General features: G+C 41.4%; 1 protein-coding gene across 9 annotated transcripts in view; it reads left to right on the top strand.

The window, feature by feature from the left end:
* WDR59 (WD repeat domain 59) overlaps positions 1-18,017 on the top strand; it is a 124,575-nt gene that overhangs the window by 46,921 nt on the left and 59,637 nt on the right. For 8 of the 9 annotated variants that reach the window (XR_009559875.1, XM_060288287.1, XM_060288288.1 and 5 more), the window contains 6 exons: positions 2,164-2,328; positions 4,832-4,927; positions 5,083-5,239; positions 5,744-5,813; positions 9,729-9,882; positions 13,670-13,726. Coding sequence is in view for 8 of the 9 variants with exons in the window: in XM_060288287.1 (XP_060144270.1) it covers positions 2,164-2,328; positions 4,832-4,927; positions 5,083-5,239; positions 5,744-5,813; positions 9,729-9,882; positions 13,670-13,726 (699 nt within the window). In the remaining variant the exon portion in view is untranslated. The remainder of the gene's footprint in view (positions 1-2,163; positions 2,329-4,831; positions 4,928-5,082; positions 5,240-5,743; positions 5,814-9,728; positions 9,883-13,669; positions 13,727-18,017) is intronic. The other variant, XM_030863352.2, reaches the window with a different exon arrangement.

Genomic DNA, 18,017 nt, shown 5'->3' with positions numbered 1-18,017 from the left:
AGTTGCTGCTGTATAACAAAGTGAATCAGCTATACGTATACATATATCCCCATATCCCCTCCCTCTTGCGTCTCCCTCCCACCCCCCCATCCCACCCCTCTAGGTGGTCACAAAGCACTGAGCTGATCTCCCTGTGCCATGTGGCTGCTTCCCACTAGCTAGCTATTTTACATTTGGTAGTGTATATATTTCATTGCCACTCTCTCACTTAGTCCCAGCTTACCCTTCCCCCTCCCCGTGTCCTCAAGTCCATTCTCTACGTCTGTGTCTTTATTCCTGTCCTGCCCCTAGGTTATTCATAACCATTTTTTAAAAAATTCTATATATATGTTAGCATACAGTAGCTAACACATGTTAGCATACATTTCTCTTTCTGACTTACTTCACTCTGTATGACAGACTCTAGGTCCATCCACCTCACTACAAATAACTCAGTTTCGTTTCTTCTTATGGCTCAGTAATATTCCATTGTATATATGTTCCACATCTTCTTTATCCATTCATCTGTTGATGGACACTTAAATTGCTTCCATGTTCTGGCTATTGTAAATAGTGCTGCAGTGAACATTGTGGTACATGTCACTTTTTGAATTATGGTTTTCTTAAGGTACATGCCCAGTAGTGAGATTGCTGGGTCATATGGTAGTTCTATTTTTAGTTTTTTAAGGAACCTCCATACTGTTCTCCATAGTGGCTGTATCAATTTAACATTCCCACCAACAGTGCAAGAGGGTTCCCTTTTCTCCACACCCTCGCCAGCATTTATTGTTTGTAGATTTTTTGATGATGGCCATTCTGACCGGTGTGAGGTGATACCTCATTATAGTTTTGATTTGCATTTCTCTAATGATTAGTGATGTTGAGCATCCTTTCACATGTTTCTTGACAGTCTGTATATCTTCTTTGGAGAAATGTCTCTTTAGGTCTTCTGCTCATTTTTGGATTGGGTTGTTTGTTTTTTTGATATTGAGCTGCATGAGTTGTGTGTATATTTCAGAGATTAATCCTTTGTCAGTTGCTTCATTTGCAAATATTTTCTCCCATTCTGAGGTTTGTCTTTTAGTCCTGTTATTAGTTTCCTTTGCTGTGCAAAAGCTTTTAAGTTTCATTAGGTCCCATTTGTTTATTTTTGTTTTTATTTCCATTTCTCTAGGAGGTGGGTCAAAAAGGATCTTGCTGTGATTTATGTCATAGAGTGTTCTGCCTATGTTTTCCTCTAAGTGTCTGGCCTTATATTTAGATCTTTAATCCATTTTGAGTTTATTTTTGAGTATGGTGTTAGGGAGTGTTCTAATTTCATTCTTTTACATGTAGCTGTCCAGTTTTCCCAGCACCATTTATTGAAGAGGCTGTCTTTTCTCCACTGTATATTCTTGCCTCCTTTATCAAAGATAAGGTAACCATATGTGTGTGGGTTTATCTCTGGGCTTTCTATCCTGTTCCATTGATCTATATTTCTGTTTTTGTGCCAGTACCATACTGTCTTGATTACTGTAGCTTTGTAGTATAGTCTGAAATCAGGGAGCCTGATTCCTCCAGCTCCGTTTTTCTTTCTCAAGATTGCTTTGGCTATTCGGGGTCTTTTGGGTTTCCGTACAAATTGTGCAATTTTTTGTTCTAGTTCTGTGAAAAATGCCATTGGTAGTTTGATAGGGATTGCTTTGAATCTGTAGATGGCTCTGGGCAGTATAGTCATTTTCACAATGTTGATTCTTCCAATCCAAGAACATGGTATATCTCTCCATCTGTTTGTATCATCTTTAATTTCTTTCATCAGTGTCTTAGTTTTCTGCATACAGGTCTTTTTTCTCCTTAGGTAGGTTTATTCCTAGGTCCCCGGAGTACTTTTAACTTGAGTCAGGTTTTTAACATCTTCCTGCTTTATTTTCCCATCTCAAAATAAATATAACAAGTTTCAGCCTATCTCACAGCTTTGGGATGAAGCTTTTTTAAGCAAAAACACTTTGAATTTATTAAATCATGCTAAAATTAAAAATCCGTTTTGAAAATGAGTTGTCCACATCTTCCAAATTCATCTTTGGAGACTCTCTCTCACTCCGTTACCAGGAACCTAGAGCATTCAGTTACCTTATTTAAACCTGTTTGCATCTGAAGACCCTTTGCAGTTCCTCTCCAAAGCAGCTATTGATTTGTCCCCTGCAGATGGACGCAGCAGACAGGAGCTGCACAGTGTCTGTGCACTGCAGCAACCACCGCGTCAAGATGCTGGTGAAGTTCCCTGCGCAGTACCCGAACCACGCGGCCCCTTCCTTCCAGTTCATTAACCCCACCACCATCACATCCACTATGAAAGCGAAGCTGCTCAAGGTGGGCATCTGTGTTCATAAATTCTCCTTGATGTCTGAAGTGGAGAGCACTGCTCATTTGCATCAGTGTCTGAGTCGAGCAGTGAAGTTGAGTGAAAAAACGAGTCGATAAGATTTGGACATCATGTGTCCTTCCACCTAGCAGGGTTAACAGCTGTATTCTTTTTGTGTAGAAAACATTGAGCGCTGATTCTTAATCTCTTTGGTCATGGACCGCCCCCTTCTAAAGTCTAATGAAAGCCACACACCCTTCCACAGAAAAATTTGCACAGATATTGCATATAACTTCAGAAATATTGCATATAAATCATAGGCAATTATGTAATTGCATATAATCTGCTCACAGATCTCATTAAAGCTATGTGTTAATCCCAGGTTAATACAATACAATTTCATTTATTTGGAAACTGTAGGCAAAATGTATTCTGAAGCTAAAAGATACTTTCTAATCAGAAAAAAAGTATGTAAGGTCATTAAAAAAATCTGTTCCATAAAAGGAGATGTTGTTACTTAGAGTGAGGCTGGCTGGCTGGACAGGTGAGGTGTGATAGGACAGCGGTGCCTGAATGGAGGGGTACAGCCTGGCATCTCGTCTTTACCCTTACAGGTTCAGAAACTTGATTTGTCAGTTCACGCAGAGCTAATCAGGTGGAATCCTCATAAAAAAGCCCCATGAGCTGAGATACGTCTTTTTCGGTCTGAGCAGCATCGCATGTGAAATAGCAGAAATATCCTGACAGCAACAAGTTGACCTGAATGCTATTCATTTTTTGCCTAGTTTGTGTTATGTACACTTGATTGTTCTATCTTCTTGGGGTATGATAGGTAACCAAGAAATTGTTCAAGCTTTGTGAGGGTCTGTGAAATGCTAATAACTCAGATTTTGTGGTACTTGACGTTTTGTCCTTGGAGTCTGAACATTTCGTTGCCTTGTTTGGACATACAAAAAAGGTAGATTTTTCTATTGGTATAAAAATGATAGGATAAGCAAGTGTTTTAAAGGTCTAATTCAGTGCTGTCCAATAGAAATGTGATGCAGACTACATGTAATTTTCAATTTTCTAGTAGCCATACTAATAAAAAAAGGTAAATTAATTTCAATAATATTTTAATTTAATCCAGTATATCCAGAGTATTATCATATCAACATGTAAGCAGTATAAAAATTATTGTGAGAGCTTACATTCTTCTTTTTTTTTTTTGGTACTAAGTCTTCAACTTTTGGTGTGAATTTTATGCTTACAGCACATCGCAATCCAGACTAGCCACACTTCATGTGCTTTATAGTCCGGTAATGACTTCCATGTTAGACAGCCCAGGTCCAATTTACATGCCTACCTTCAGTATGTGTATGTCAGGTTATACCGATAGCATGTGCTTTAAAATGTTAAGCTGCATATATGTATGTATATAAAATGTATATATGTTATTCAAGTATAGTTGACTTACAACGTTGTGCCCCAATCTCTGCTGTACAGCAAAGTGACTCAGTTATACACATATATACATTCTTTTTTTAATATTCTTTTCCATTGTGGTTTATCCCAGGAGATTGGATATAGTTCCCTGTGCTATACAGTAGGACCTTGTTGTTTATCCATTCTAAATGAAATAGTTTACATTTACCAACCCTAAGTTCCCAGGCCATCTGTCTCCCTTCCCCCTCACCCTTGGCAACCCCAAGTCTGTTCTCTATGTCTGTGAGTCTGTTTCTGTTTTGTAGATAGGTTCATTTGTGCCATATTTTAGATTCCACATATAAGTGATATCATATGGTATTTGTCTTTCTCTCTCTGACTTACTTCAATTAGTGTGATAATTTCTAGTTGCATCCATGTTGCTGCAAATGGCATTATTTTGTTCTGTTTTTATGGCTGAGTAGTGTTCCATTGTATGTATGTACCACACCTTCTTTATCAATTTATTTGTCAGTGGACATTTAGGTTGTTTCCATGTTTTGGCTATTGTGAATAGTGCGCTATGAACATAGGGGTGCATGTATCTTTTTGAATTATAGTTTTGTCCAGGTATATTAGGCTTTATATTTTTAAAGGACCCCCCCCCAAAAAGGTACATTTTAATTTTCACTAAAGTGAAATCTGTTCCCCCTGGCATGTATGTATCACATGGAACAGTTTTCAGTCCAGACTGGAGGATATTACTCTAAGTGATGCTGAGATTTCTCATGGAGGAGGGTGGGGTCGGGGGAGAGCAAAGGAGTAGAATTCACTATAAAGGAAGAATGGTGGTTCTAATCGTGCTCTCTGAGAGCCAGTGCATGTGCCTGCCATGGCAAAGGAAAGGGCATCTGGAAGAGGATTCACAAATGAATCTTTTCCCTTAGCCTCTCGGGGAGGGGGAAGGTGGTGTGTTGTGTTGGCAGCCTCAGACACAGCCATGCTCCGGTGCCCCAGCATCGTTGCTGCTTCCGATGCTTCACACAATAAAAAAGAATCAGGAGAAAGAATGTTGCTCTTCTTGACTGCGTTTTGTGCCTTTTCTAGATCCTGAAAGACACTTCCCTGCAAAAAGTGAAACGCAACCAGAGCTGTTTGGAGCCCTGCCTGCGCCAGCTCGTCTCCTGCCTTGAGTCTTTTGTGGTGGGACCCTTGTTACCAAGCTATGCTTTGGGGTTTCGTTTCCTTTCCTCCTCCCTAAAATCCTGGGCTCCCTGATCTTGGAATAATGTGTCCTGTTTTGTAATTTGGCTTGAAGACAGATTGTGGGTTTTAGTCTCTTGCTTTTAAAATTTCAGAACCAAGAAGACAGCGCTTCCAGCAATCCCTTCGCGCTCCCGAACTCTGTCACGCCACCCCTACCGACATTTGCCCGGGTGACCACCGCCTACGGGTCCTACCAGGATGCCAATATTCCCTTTCCCAGAACCTCGGGGGCCAGATTCTGCGGGGCAGGTTGGTCTCTTTAGGTTCTCTGATTCTAGATTTCGAGAGAGAGAAGCTAAGAATGTCTGTATAAAAATTTCCATCAGAAAATGTTTCTTTGTTTTTATTTCCTGAGAACTCAAAAGATTTCTGTCATAGTGTTATCTGAAGCCGAATTGGCATCTGGGGACATACCCTAAGAATGTTCACCAGATTTACAGACTTAACTTGTTTCATTCTGATGAGTGTGAATTTGAGTCTTGACTCAACCTATTGAAAATACACATAGGAAATATAAAGTACCTGTGAAGACTTTTTCCAAACCACATGTATCCCATCTCTCCTGAATCCTGGAGATTCTTATCTTTGTTTTTATTAAGTACGGCTGCCGTTGGTGAGCCTGTGTAGCTTAGGATACTATGTCTTATCCTTCAGGTATATTGAGGTAGACAAAAGATGGACCAGTGCTTTCTTAGGATTTCCCGTGACCAGCTCATTGACCTTGATGTGCACGTGTGATGTCTCCTTTGACAGGGTACCTGGTGTATTTCACAAGGCCCATGACGATGCACCGAGCGGTATCTCCGACTGAGCCTACTCCGAGGTGAGTCTGGGAGATGCAGGTGTACGCTACATTCATGGGCCAGAAATAGGCAGACATCTGGGAATTTGTCTTTGGACAATTTGTGTTAGTTATCACTCATTATAAGATTAACTCCCAAAAGATCATGGTTCATTGAATTTCACCCAAGCTGAGATTTCTACTGTAAAGTTACTACTAGGAGTTGCTTGATAAAAACTGTTGTCAAAACAAGGCAAATTCTTTTTTAATGTGCTCTTCCCCTATCGCTCAAGTATTATCTGAATATTAAATAAAACTAGAATAATAGCAAGAGATAATCTATAGTCCCGTAACACTAATAGGCCACTTCTAACATTACCACACACATGTAGTGTATGTGCAGCCATCACTAGAGTCAATTCTAGAACCTTTGCATTATCCCAAAAAGAAACTTTGAATCCCTTAAGGGTCACCCCAGTCCCTAAGTCCCCCATTCCTCCAGCCCTGGGCAAACACTGATCTACCTTCTGTCTATAAATGTGCCTGTTCTGGACAGTTCATATAAATGGAATTGTATGTGTGTTCTTTTGTAACTGACGTCTTTCACTTAGTATATTTTCAAGGATCATACATGTTGTGGCATGTATCAGTACTTCATTTCTTCTTACTGCCAAATAATATTCCATTACATGTATATACCATGTTTTATTTATTCATACATCAGTCATTGGACATTGGGACTGTTTCTACTTTTTGGCCATTATGAATAATGCTGCTATGAACATTCTGTGCAAATTTTGTGTGGATATATATTTTTTCATTTTTCTTGGATATATACCTAGGAACTGAATGACTGGATCATATTGTAAATTTTTTTCTTAATTGATACACTTTATCTTTTAGAGCAATTTTGGGTTCATAGCAAAATTGAGTGCAGAGTACATATACCCCTGTCCCCACACCTTTACAACCTACCTCATATTAGTGGTTTTTTTAAACTTAAATATTATGCTGTAGACTTCTGGTTCTGCAGTGTGATGACCAGGATAACTTGGAAACCCTCCTGCTACAAACACCTGGTTATACTGTATATGATATAATTAGCATACTTAATAATGAATAGCTAAGCTAACAAGAAAGAAAAGACATTGCACCAAGTTCATGAGCAGGTGCTACGGCTGTCCTGGGAGTTTGCCAGTTTCTGCAGTAACCCAAGCAGATGAGAACTTGACCCTACAAGAAGTGGGAGTTAAATGCCAGAGAACACCCTACATTACACTAGATTCCTTATTTGAAAGGTTGGATTAGGAAACAATCACCTACTCTTTTTTTTTTTTTTTTTTAATTTTATGTTTTTGGCTGAGTTGGGTCTTTGTTACTGCATGCAGGCTTTCTCTAGTTGCGGCGAGCGGGGGCTACTCTTCATTGTGCTGTGTGGGCTTCTCACTGTGGTGGCTTCTCTTGTTGTAGAGCACGGGCTCTAGGTGCGCAGGCTTCAGTAGTTGTGGCACACGGGCTCAGTAGTTGTGGCACATGGGCTCAGTAGTTGTGGCTTGTGGGCTCTAGAGTGCAGGCTCAGTAGTTGTGGCGCACGGCCTTAGTTGCTCCGCGGCATGTGGGATCTTCCCGGAGCAGGGCTCGAACCTGTGTCCCCTGCATTGGCAGGCAGATTCTTAACCACTGCACCACCATGGAAGCCCCCAATCACCTACTCTTAAAAGGAAACAACAGATATCTGTGTCTGGACTTTGGGTCAGTGGGAAAGTGTTCCTATTAGAACATTTTTCTTACTAACAGTATTGTATTGAGGTATAATTTAGGGTACACAAATGTGAAGTCTGTACCTTGATGACCAGCACCCAGATCAGGATACAGAGCCTTGTCCTCACTCACAAAAGTTCCCTGGTCCCTTTACCCAGAGGAAATGATTCTTCTGCTTCCATCATTGAAGTTTAGTTTGCCTGTGCTTGAACTTCATCTAAGTAGAATCATCCAGCATGTCCTATTTTATGTCTGGCATGTTTTGCTCAACTTAACGTTTTTGAAATTGATCCACGTGGTTGCATGGATCAGTAGTTCCATGGTATGAAAATAATATAATTTGCTTATTCATACTCCTGTTGATGGACATTTGGATGATTTCCAGTTTTTATTTTATTATATGTAGACCTACACATACAAGTCTTTTTTTTTTTAATTTCATACAAGTCTTTTTATGGACATGTGTATTAATTTCTCTACCCAAGGAGTAGAATCCCTGGGTCATAGGATACGTGCATGTTTAATTTTATTAGAATTGCCAAAAAGTCTGTCCCCGTGGTTATGCCGTGTTACACTCCTCCAGCAACGTTCCAGAGTTCTGGCTGCTCCACATCCTCTCCAAAACTTGGTGTTTTTAGTCTTTTCAGCTTTAGCCATTGTGGTGGGTGTGTAGTATTATCTCATTGTGCTTTAATTTGTGCTTCCATGGTGGTGACTAATGATGGTGAACAGCTTTTGTGTGCTAATTGACCACTTGAATATCTTCTTTGGTGATTTGCCTGTTCTAGTATTTTGTCCAGTTTTTTTTAGACTGTGTTTCTTATTATCTATTTGTGGTAGTTCTTTATCAATTCTTATTGTAAATTCTTTGCTGGGTGTATGTATTGATTTTCTCCTAATCTATGGCTTATCTTTGTCCCTCTTTAATGATTTTCAGTTTTCAGCAGTTTTTAATTTTGATGCAGTTCAGTTTATCCTTTTTAAGTGTTAGGGTTAGTGCTTCTGTGTTCTGTCTAAAAATAATCTCTGCCTATCCCAAGGTCATGAAAATATTCTGTGTTTTCTCTTAAAAATTTACAGATGTAAATTCCTTATGTAGAGATATATAGTTGTTATATATATAGCATTATTTATGGAAAAGATTTTGCTTTTGTTGAATTTGCATTGATACCTTTGTTGAAAATCAATTGACCGTATGTTTTGGATCTGTTTCTGGACTCTATTTTTTTCTTTGGTTTATTGGTCTCTCCTTATGCCAACAGTACACTGTTAATGTAGGTTTATATAGTAAGTCTTCAAATCTGGTAATGTTAAGTCCTCTAACTTTATTATTCTCATTCAGGATTGTGTTGGCTACTCTAGATCTTTTGCATTTCTGTAAAAATAGAAATCAGCTTACTGGTTCCTACAGAAAAAAGCCTGCTCATATTTTGATTGGAGTTGTGTTGATTCTATAGATCAACTTGGAGAAAATTGACACCTTAACAATCTGGAATCTTCTAGTCTATTAACATGGTGTATTTCTCTATTGTTTTGAGTCTTTAATTTCTCTCAGCAATATTTTGTATTTTCCATGCACTTTTTCTTTTAATGTGTTCCTAGGTATTGCATGTGTTTTTTTTGTGTGTGTGTGTGTGTGTGGTACGCGGGCCTCTCAGTGTTGTGGCCTCTCCCGTTGCGGAGCACAGGCTCCGGACGCGCAGGCTCAGCGGCCATGGCTCATGGGCCCAGCCGCTCTGTGGCATGTGGTATCTTCCCAGACCGGGGCACGAACCCGTGTCCCCTGCATCGGCAGGCGGACTCTCAACCACTGCGCCACCAGGGAAGCCCGGTATTGCATGTGTTTTGATGCTATCGTAAATGCAATTTTATTATTTTCCAAATGTTTGTTTTTAATATATAGAAATACAGTAGATTATTGTAGATTGACCTTGTATCTAAATTCACTTATTAGTTTCAGTAATTTATAGACTCCTTTGAATTTTCTATGTATATAGTCATAGAAACATTCTCCGCTTCTGCAGATAAAGCATTTTTCAGTTCTAAAAGTGCTCTTTGATTCCTTCTTGGAGTTTCCATTTTTTCCCCGTTTTATCCATCTTTTTCTCCTGATTTCATCAAGCGCTGAGAATGGCATCACTTAGAACTATGGAAAGATCCAAGCCAGTACGGTTCATCGTGCCTTTTCAACCACAGGTCTCTGTCAGCTTTGTCTGCCTATCATACTGGCTTGATTGCGCCCATGAAGATCCGCACAGAGGCCCCTGGGAACCTCCGTTTGTACAGCGGGAGCCCCACGCGCAGTGAGAAGGAGCAGGTCTCCATCAGCTCCTTCTACTACAAGGAGCGGGTAAGCGGCTGATCCATGGCCTTTGATTCTTATCCCTTCCCCAGATTCTTGTCCTTGGCCTCCCTGCCTGCCACGCACAGCAGCTAAATTAGTGATCCCCCTGGGGTTTTTCCCTTTCATACTTAGTGTGTTAGAGAAAGACCGTTGCTTTGTTCCTTTCGGTTGGTTTTTAACTACTGTAAATTATATAGGAGGGGGAGGGGTGGTTGGTTGTTATAATCCGTACTCTTCCCTCCCCTTTAACCCTGTCCTGTGATCCCCATACATGAAGTCGATTCCCATCCTCTGAGATAGAATTATGTAGCTTCAAGTCTTCCTGGGTATTCTGATATTTGTCACCAAATTAAGGGATGCTTCAGAAGGCTTGGGATCCTGATATATTTGGAACTTCATAGTTGTGGGAAGTTTTCAAGTTGACCTCTAAGAGGTTTTATACTTTCACAAAGTCTGCACCGAAGTACCCATTTGAATGGACCGGTTTATACAAAAATCACCTGAAACTGTCCTTCTGTTCCTGGGTTCTTAAGGAACTCATCGTCCCTACAGTAGCTATTAAGCTGTCAGAAGCCTTTGGTGATGACAGTGTAGAGAATATCGGCAGAGCGTGGGAATGATTCTGAGAACTTTCTGTGTTATCAGGTTGAGTCTGGCTTAAACTGTCTTTTAACTGACATGATGTATTAACTGGTTACCACTGAGCTACTCACAAACTCAGTCCTTAGGAATTCTTTGTTGCTCTCCCACTAATTGAGAAATGATGGATTGACTATAATTAAAATTTGTTTTTTTGTTAAAAATTGAGTTATTTAAAATAAAACCCCAATTTCCAGCAGGTGTTGGAGGTGTCTTCACTTTGATTACAGTGTAGTGTCTAACCTTCCTGGTTTGCATGATGTTGGCTGTCGCTGACTTTGTCAGGTCTTAGGGTTGTATGTGACCAATGAGTGGCAGGAACTGATGCTTGAGGCATGACCAGTCTTGGGCAAAACCTTCAGTCAAACAGGGAAAATGATTTTTTGGTTGCCTTTCTGGCCAGCTCCATAGTCCCTTTCTTTGCATCTCTGACGGAGTTCTCCACCCCACCGCTGCCTCCCCCCACCCCGCCCTGTCCTGCACCTGTCACAGAACTTCTTAGAACACTTTTATCTTCCCAAGTCCTTTACATTCAAAAAAAAATTTTTTTTTTCTTTTTCTGCAAGCTAGCGAGTAACTGGTGAGAAGCTTTGATAAACTGGTTGGAACTAAGGCATTTTATTATTGATGTAGTAGCTAAACAAACTCAAGGTTGAATAAATGTGGGAATTTTCTTTAGCACCAGGGCCAGGTTGAGGAGACCTGTTAGTCAAAGAGGCAGTTCTGAATTCCCCTTTGCATCATGCCCCGTGCTTCTCGTGCTTGGGTTCAGATTGGGCAGCATAGCTGGGACTTGCACTTTTGACCCTGTGATAGTGTGTAAAGGTCGTGTTTCATCAAAATAACTCCAGTTCCAAGAAGGAGCCTCTCCTAATGCAGAAGCCTTTGTAAGGCCTACATTTATATTTTTGATGGTCTGGACTCTCTTTTACGACAAACACACTGTAATCATGAAGAGGGAACAAAGGCATATAGATAATTAGCTCTTATCAGACAGGATATGCTGGGGCGTGGAGGAAGGATTGTGATATTTCACTTTGGGGTGATTCCCAGTGTGCTGCTTCTCCCCAGAAAACAGGCCATTGTAGTCCCCTAGAATGACATAGTAAGTGGTCTCTGAATTGTATTTCAGACAGTGAGCGAATAAGGTGGGGAGGAGGTAGTTTTATTATAATTTCATATGAAACTTTTATATTGATGTATAGCCTATGTGCAGAAAAGTTCACAAATCATAGGTCTATAATTCAGTCAATTAGCAATCACAGGAAATAGACTGTTCCAAGACATAGACTATTCCAAGAACCCTAGAAGCCCTGGGAGAGGGAGGCACATTTTAATGTATGACACATAGTAATTATTAGGTTAAATCATATGAAACTGCTGATATTTGAGCATTTTTGACCTTAAGAAAAAGTTTCACATGGTTCAGCCTAGTAAGAAGTTAAAATCAGTTATCAATAACTGGTCAGTCAGTTATTTTGTGATGAATCTAAAATAAACTTGTAAACTCTCCTTGAAGCTTGTTCACGTCCATCCCATTTACATACGGCATGGGGAAGGAATTACAGGAATGAAATATGGCCATCTTATTTTCCTCACAGAGGACACGATAACAGTTTTATCCCTCGAGAAGTATTTTCTGATTCCTGGGTGTCTAGTTTCAAATGTCAAATAATATCACTTTTATTACTTTTGTCCTGGAAACGATTCCAGTGTACTAAATTTCTCTGTGCTTAAGTCTTCATTTTCAGCCCAAATTTTATCTCCTGCATACTTTTTTTTTTCTCCTGCATACTTTTATTCTTGTTCAGATCTCTACCCCTGAGAGCTTTAAATGAGTAAGAAGAAAGGAAAAGAATATAACTGCATTAAAGTATAACAATGAAAGAATTATAGAGTATTTTGGAGATTGCAGAAATATCTTCCTAGAGCCACTGGGGACTAATACTCATTTTTCTTGTTTTTGTGTTTTTACCCTGCCCTACTTAGGTCATCTTGTTATATCACCCAGAGGTTCTCCAGATGGAATTCCAGTGTTTGCTCTTAAAATTTTTTTAAATGTGAGAGATGTAAAAATAAATTAATAAAACCATTAAATTTCATATAAGAAGTTAGAAAGCACAGAGAGATGCTAACATTCATTTGGTAACTGGACCATCTGTTAATAGCTGATGAAATATTGTTTATTCTTAGGGTAAATCAGAAGGCCCAGGACTTAAGATAAACATCAGGCATTGCCCTGTAAACATTTAAAAATTTTTGCAGCTTCCCACATTCACTTCAGTTGACATCACTAAAATAGCTTTAATGTAAATAACTGAGGAGGCCTTGAAGTTAATAGAGTAATTTCTGATTTTGCGAAACAGTGTTGTATGCTCCCAGTTTCACACTGATGCTCCCGTGGTTAGCAAGAGCCCTGGGGAGCATCACCCTTCAGTTCTCTCAGGCTCTCACTTCCTCGTGGCACCACTCTGAGGATGGTCCTGCAGTCCCAAGGTCAAGACTTCAGTTTCCCTGGCGTGCCCCACCCCCCCCAGCCACACACCAAAAACAATTCGGTGTTGAATCTCTTGAGGAACTTCTTCCTTTTTAGGAATGAGAAGCTTCTCGCACATACGTATGCTTTTGAAGGGGAAGCAGAGTTCTCCACCTGTTTCCTTTTTTTTTGGCTGCGCTGGCCTGTGTGGGTCTTAGCGCAGCATGAGGGATCCTAGTTCCCGACCAGGGATGGAACCCGCATCCCCTGCATTGGAAGCGTGGAGTCTTAACCTCTGGACCGCCAGGGAAGTCCCTCCACCTGTTTCTTACGATCTTAATTCTTGTAAGAGAACCACAAATCTCCGTCGTAGTTCCTCTGTCAGAGCTGTGTGGATGTCAGCCTCCTGATACCTTGAAATGTGTTTCCGACTAAAGGACAACGGCATTGAAGCTGTGTATGGAGTGTGATGGGTTGGGAGGGGGGTGACGGAATCTAAATACTGCTGTGCTGAGTTTCAGATTTTTCAGTCATTCCCATCCCAATTTTGCAGTATATTATGGTACCTTTGAATCCATCAGATGTATGGGAAGCTTTCATTTTATTCTATATTTTTTCCCTTTTAATTTTCTTGGTGTTTTTCTTCCCTCCTCGTGGGTGTAACGTTTTCACGCACAGATGTCTCCTCGCTCTGCCCGGCGACGTTGGTCCATACAAGCAATTAACGACTTCCCGGTACTGTGCGCTGTGCAAATGCTCTCCTTAACTAATCCTGTCTCTGCCCAAAGGCCCAAGAATAAAATGCCACCTGCCTGGCTTTGAGGAACCTGAAATGACAGGCTGGCTGGTTTTCAGGACCAGCATAATCAATTTCTCACTCTTGGGAGTCAGGCACCAAGGACTGCCTCCTGGTTCTATCAGTTTCAAATGGGTGAATACTGATATCGTTAAGGATTGTGAATGGACTTCTTTGAATATGAAGCTGAATGCTGGATTTCTTGGAAAGAACCCCAGTGATAAGCCTTTAGCTCACCTGATTTCACTTGGAGTATTTGTATAATTTCACAGAGCTTTCAAAAGCCTACCTTTGGCATGGCGGGGCAGCAGAGGAAGATATAAGAGGCTTCTACCATTTTGTCTCCGTTTTTATCGTCTTGCTCGAGTTCAAAGAGGGAGGTGCCCACCTGCTTCATTGGCATGACACCGAAGCTAGATTTTAATCCTTTGGGAATTTCCTGGAACAAATTTTTTCCTTGCCATCAGTATTTTGCATTGACAATAAAACCTCTGCAATGGACATCTTCTCTTCCTTTTCTCTTGCTTACTCTCTCCTCTTCTGTCTTCCTCTCCCACCCCCTTTGTGTTTCAGTCGTGCCATGGTGACCTCAGGCTGTACAAGGCAGCTTTGAGGCTTTTGTGTACGTTTCATTTGGTGTAAAAAACAAAAAAAAAAATTAGGGGCATAGTCCTATAACCTTTTCATATAAAAACCGGTTGAAATCAGGAACCTTGATTAGCAAGTTCCACTGCTGCCCAACAACCTGGGGGTGGAGCTGCCTCCATGGCCATCTTTCCTCAGAAAGCCTGTCCTACCAACCCAACTGCTGCGTTTCCACGGATTTTTCCAGAAGTCCCTGCTCCTGCTGCTATTTAAAGAGGAACTCATTTTGACTCACTGCCCACTCTGCTGATGATTATGCATTGTCGACGGGGTTGCTGCGAAGCAGTTGGTGGCTTATTCTTGGGCTGTTTTTACATTTAACCCATTTATTGCCATCGATGTTGCCTCCGATTGTAGCAGTAACACTGGTGGTTCAGTCGCAAGCTGGCTATTGGTTGTCATTCAGTGCTCTCTGCACCAGTGTCTCCCCGCTCCTACCGCCCCTCCCTCCCCACCCCGATCCTCCCTGTCCTGTTTCCCGTAATTCCATGAACACCTTCTTGGTCTGTTCAGAGGAGCATCCCAGTCTCATTGTGTGATAACTTGTCTGTCTTGCTTTGTCTCTCCTCCCTCGATCCCTGCTCATGGAATCTGTGGGGAAGGGGTGTTTTCTATCGATGGGGCATTGAGATGACCTAAGAGAAGTGCAGAGTCCTTCACCTCCCAGAGGTACCGATTTTACTGCACAGAAACGTATCCACATTTAAGCCCGTCAGAGTGGGACTGGAGCAATGCAGGAGGTTTTAGGGGGCTTTAGGGCCCCTGTGCCCTTTTCTCACCTGGAAAGGTCAGCCACACCTCATCCCGGTGTGTCATTGTCGTCACCTGACAGGTGCTCAGACTAGAGAGGTTATTCTAAAATCTCCAGCAAGATACTAAGGCAAAGAAATCTTGGGAAGGTGTGGATGAGGTATGAACCATTTTTGTTGCCAGAACACTAGAGGAAACACTCCGTGCTTCTTAGGGAGCACCTGGGTCCTAGGCCCTGACACCTGATTTGAGATCTACCACATCTTTGTTTAGGCAGCCTTGTTGGATTTGAATCCCCAGAATAATTTGCCGTGAGACAGGTTTACTGAGTGACCTCCATAGCCTGAAGGGGAGATAGTTCATGTTTAAAAGCCATCAACCTCCAAGTTTGAAGAAAAAATATTTTGTGACCCCCCCCTTAAAGATTTTTTATAATGTTTTATAGTTATTCCTTGCTGGATTAAATGAACAAAAACAGCTGTCCCTTAATTGCTTTCACACTTCGATTCTTGGTGGCAGCTATCATGAGGGTGATCCTGTGTTAGGGAATCTCCTCCTATTGTAGGCTCTAAGGCAGCTTATCGAGGTCCGTAAAGCACCACCTGTGCATCAGCACAGAGCAAACAGAGAAGCACCTGGAAGCCTGGTGTCTCCAGAAGCTGACAAGGAAGTCCCAGGAAATACAGACAGTGACTTCTGTAATTCTGTGAAGGGTAGTTGCAGAAAGCTGCCCAGACCACTATCTTCACATTTTCATCCAGGACTTATTGATGACTCACACAGGCCCGTTTCTGCCAATCTCTGTCACCCAAGACTGCAAATGGGAGAAGAGCCCTGAGACGTCTCTTGGGACCCTGAGTTTTCTTTTCTCTGAATGTGTCGAATCCTAACAAATCCAAAAAGGAAGTTAAACGGCGCGAGGTTCAGGCTCATGAGCCTGGCCTGGAACACAGCACCTTGGCCTGAGCCTGGCGTGTTAAGCCCTGTAGCCACAGGAGCTCCTTGCGTCTGCACGTTGCTCTGGCTCAGCAGCGCTTGGCAGAGAAGTGACTTCAGAAGTGAGTAATTGTAGACAGTGGTGTGTTGGACAGCCCTCACTGGAATCAGGTGATCTCTGTATATGCAGAAATGGATCTGTTTTTATATGGATCAAACTATTTACATATTAACAGGTAACTTAGTCAGGACTTAATTTTCCCCCCTTTTTAATTTAAAATCATACTCTTAAAAGCAGGTTAACAAGTATGGGCTTAGCAGCCTGAGAACCTGTGTTCAAAGCTGAGCTCTTAGGAGTGTGGCCTTGAGTAAGCTCACAGCCTCATTGGTGAAGTCCAGGGCGTCTCTCATTTCCCAAATACAGGCTCCTCTCTGGCCATTGTAGAGAAGGCTCTGGGGAAATAGGATAATTGCTCGTGATCTTCTTCTACATCCATTACCCAGGTCCCTCTGCTCAAGTATTTTTGACATTCTGAAAATGATCCTTTTTAGAAATATTTCAAGTCTGCTAGGAAAAACATTCTGACGTGAACTAGTCTATTTGCAAATGAACCACTTTGGGCACATGGGCCTTAATATTATGCTTTCATTGGGTTTGCTTAAAAAGTCAGGCAACTGTGGATGTTTCCAGTGTGGTCTGAAAGCTGTAGACCCCATCCCTCACGAGGTGTCCATTGGTTTCCACTGTTCAGTTAAACGGATCTGTCGTGAATTGCTCAGTTGTTGAAGGGCTTCTTATTTTCTCTTTGTAATAAGGAGCCAGAGTCAGTGCCTGGAACTGTTTTAGAAGCCTTTCAACAAACCTGGAAGACCCAATTAGATGGATCCTATTTGATTCCAGATGGAATCTTTTGAATGTAGATCTTTTCTTTCTGCCTTTAAAAAAAAATCCAGTACCCTAAATGTCATTGGAGATGACGAATTATGTGGGGCCTTGTGGGTATGTAATTTCCCGGGATTCTTAAACTTCCAGAGGTCTGGATAAAAGTCACAGTGAAGTGAGTTTATGGACTGATGCCCTCCGTGTTCTAGTTAACCATGTTGTGCCGTCCCATCACTGCAGGGTCGGTGTATGCTGAGTTACTCTCTGTAAAACTGGTCCTAGTGCTCAGGGCACGTGTGACAGCACAGTCTAATGTCAGTAAACGCTGGCCTGGCTCCAGCCCATCCTGACAGGCCGTTTTTCTCGTTAGCACACTCACCCCTTACTTGCACCCACATCACAGTTCTTCTTTAGAAAATAACCAAGGCCAGCAGAGAATTGAAGGGCTACTAGCCCCCAAGAATAGATGCAGTTTCCTCTTGTGTTGCAGAATAATGACTTGTGTATGGATACATAGTAACTGAACTGCTTCTAAGACCAAATAGGTTAAGATTCCAAATTGATAGCATATGTATTTACAAACGATGTTGAACAATTCAAATACTTTAGCTAAACATCTACATTTACCTGCCATGCACTGAGTCCGGGTGTCCTGGGTTTAGCAGGTTCCATGCCGCTTACTAATCCTATGGGAAGTTACGTGCGTTGAACAACTTTGGGCGTTAGATGGGACGTGAACGGTCAGAAATGCCTGGATATAGACCATGACTGATTTATGGAAGAGTGATTGTATCAAAATCACTGGTGGAAAACGAATTTATCTATGAACCATCTAAATAATAATATACTCTACATGCCCGAGAGTTTATGGACATTTATAATAATTACAGATTTTTAAATTGCACTTTTTCAGTTGACACTTTGCAATCTCACCTTTTCATTGTCCCCTGATTAACCTTGTGAGATTGGAACCACAGAGCTTATCAGGAGCCCAGAGTTACCAGTGAGCAAAGAGA

This window comes from Globicephala melas, chromosome 19 (genome assembly GCF_963455315.2).
Source record: "Globicephala melas chromosome 19, mGloMel1.2, whole genome shotgun sequence".
Taxonomy (NCBI): Eukaryota; Metazoa; Chordata; class Mammalia; order Artiodactyla; family Delphinidae; genus Globicephala; species Globicephala melas.
Note: the sequence above shows the minus strand (reverse complement) of the source record. Positions and strands in the feature narration are given on the sequence as shown.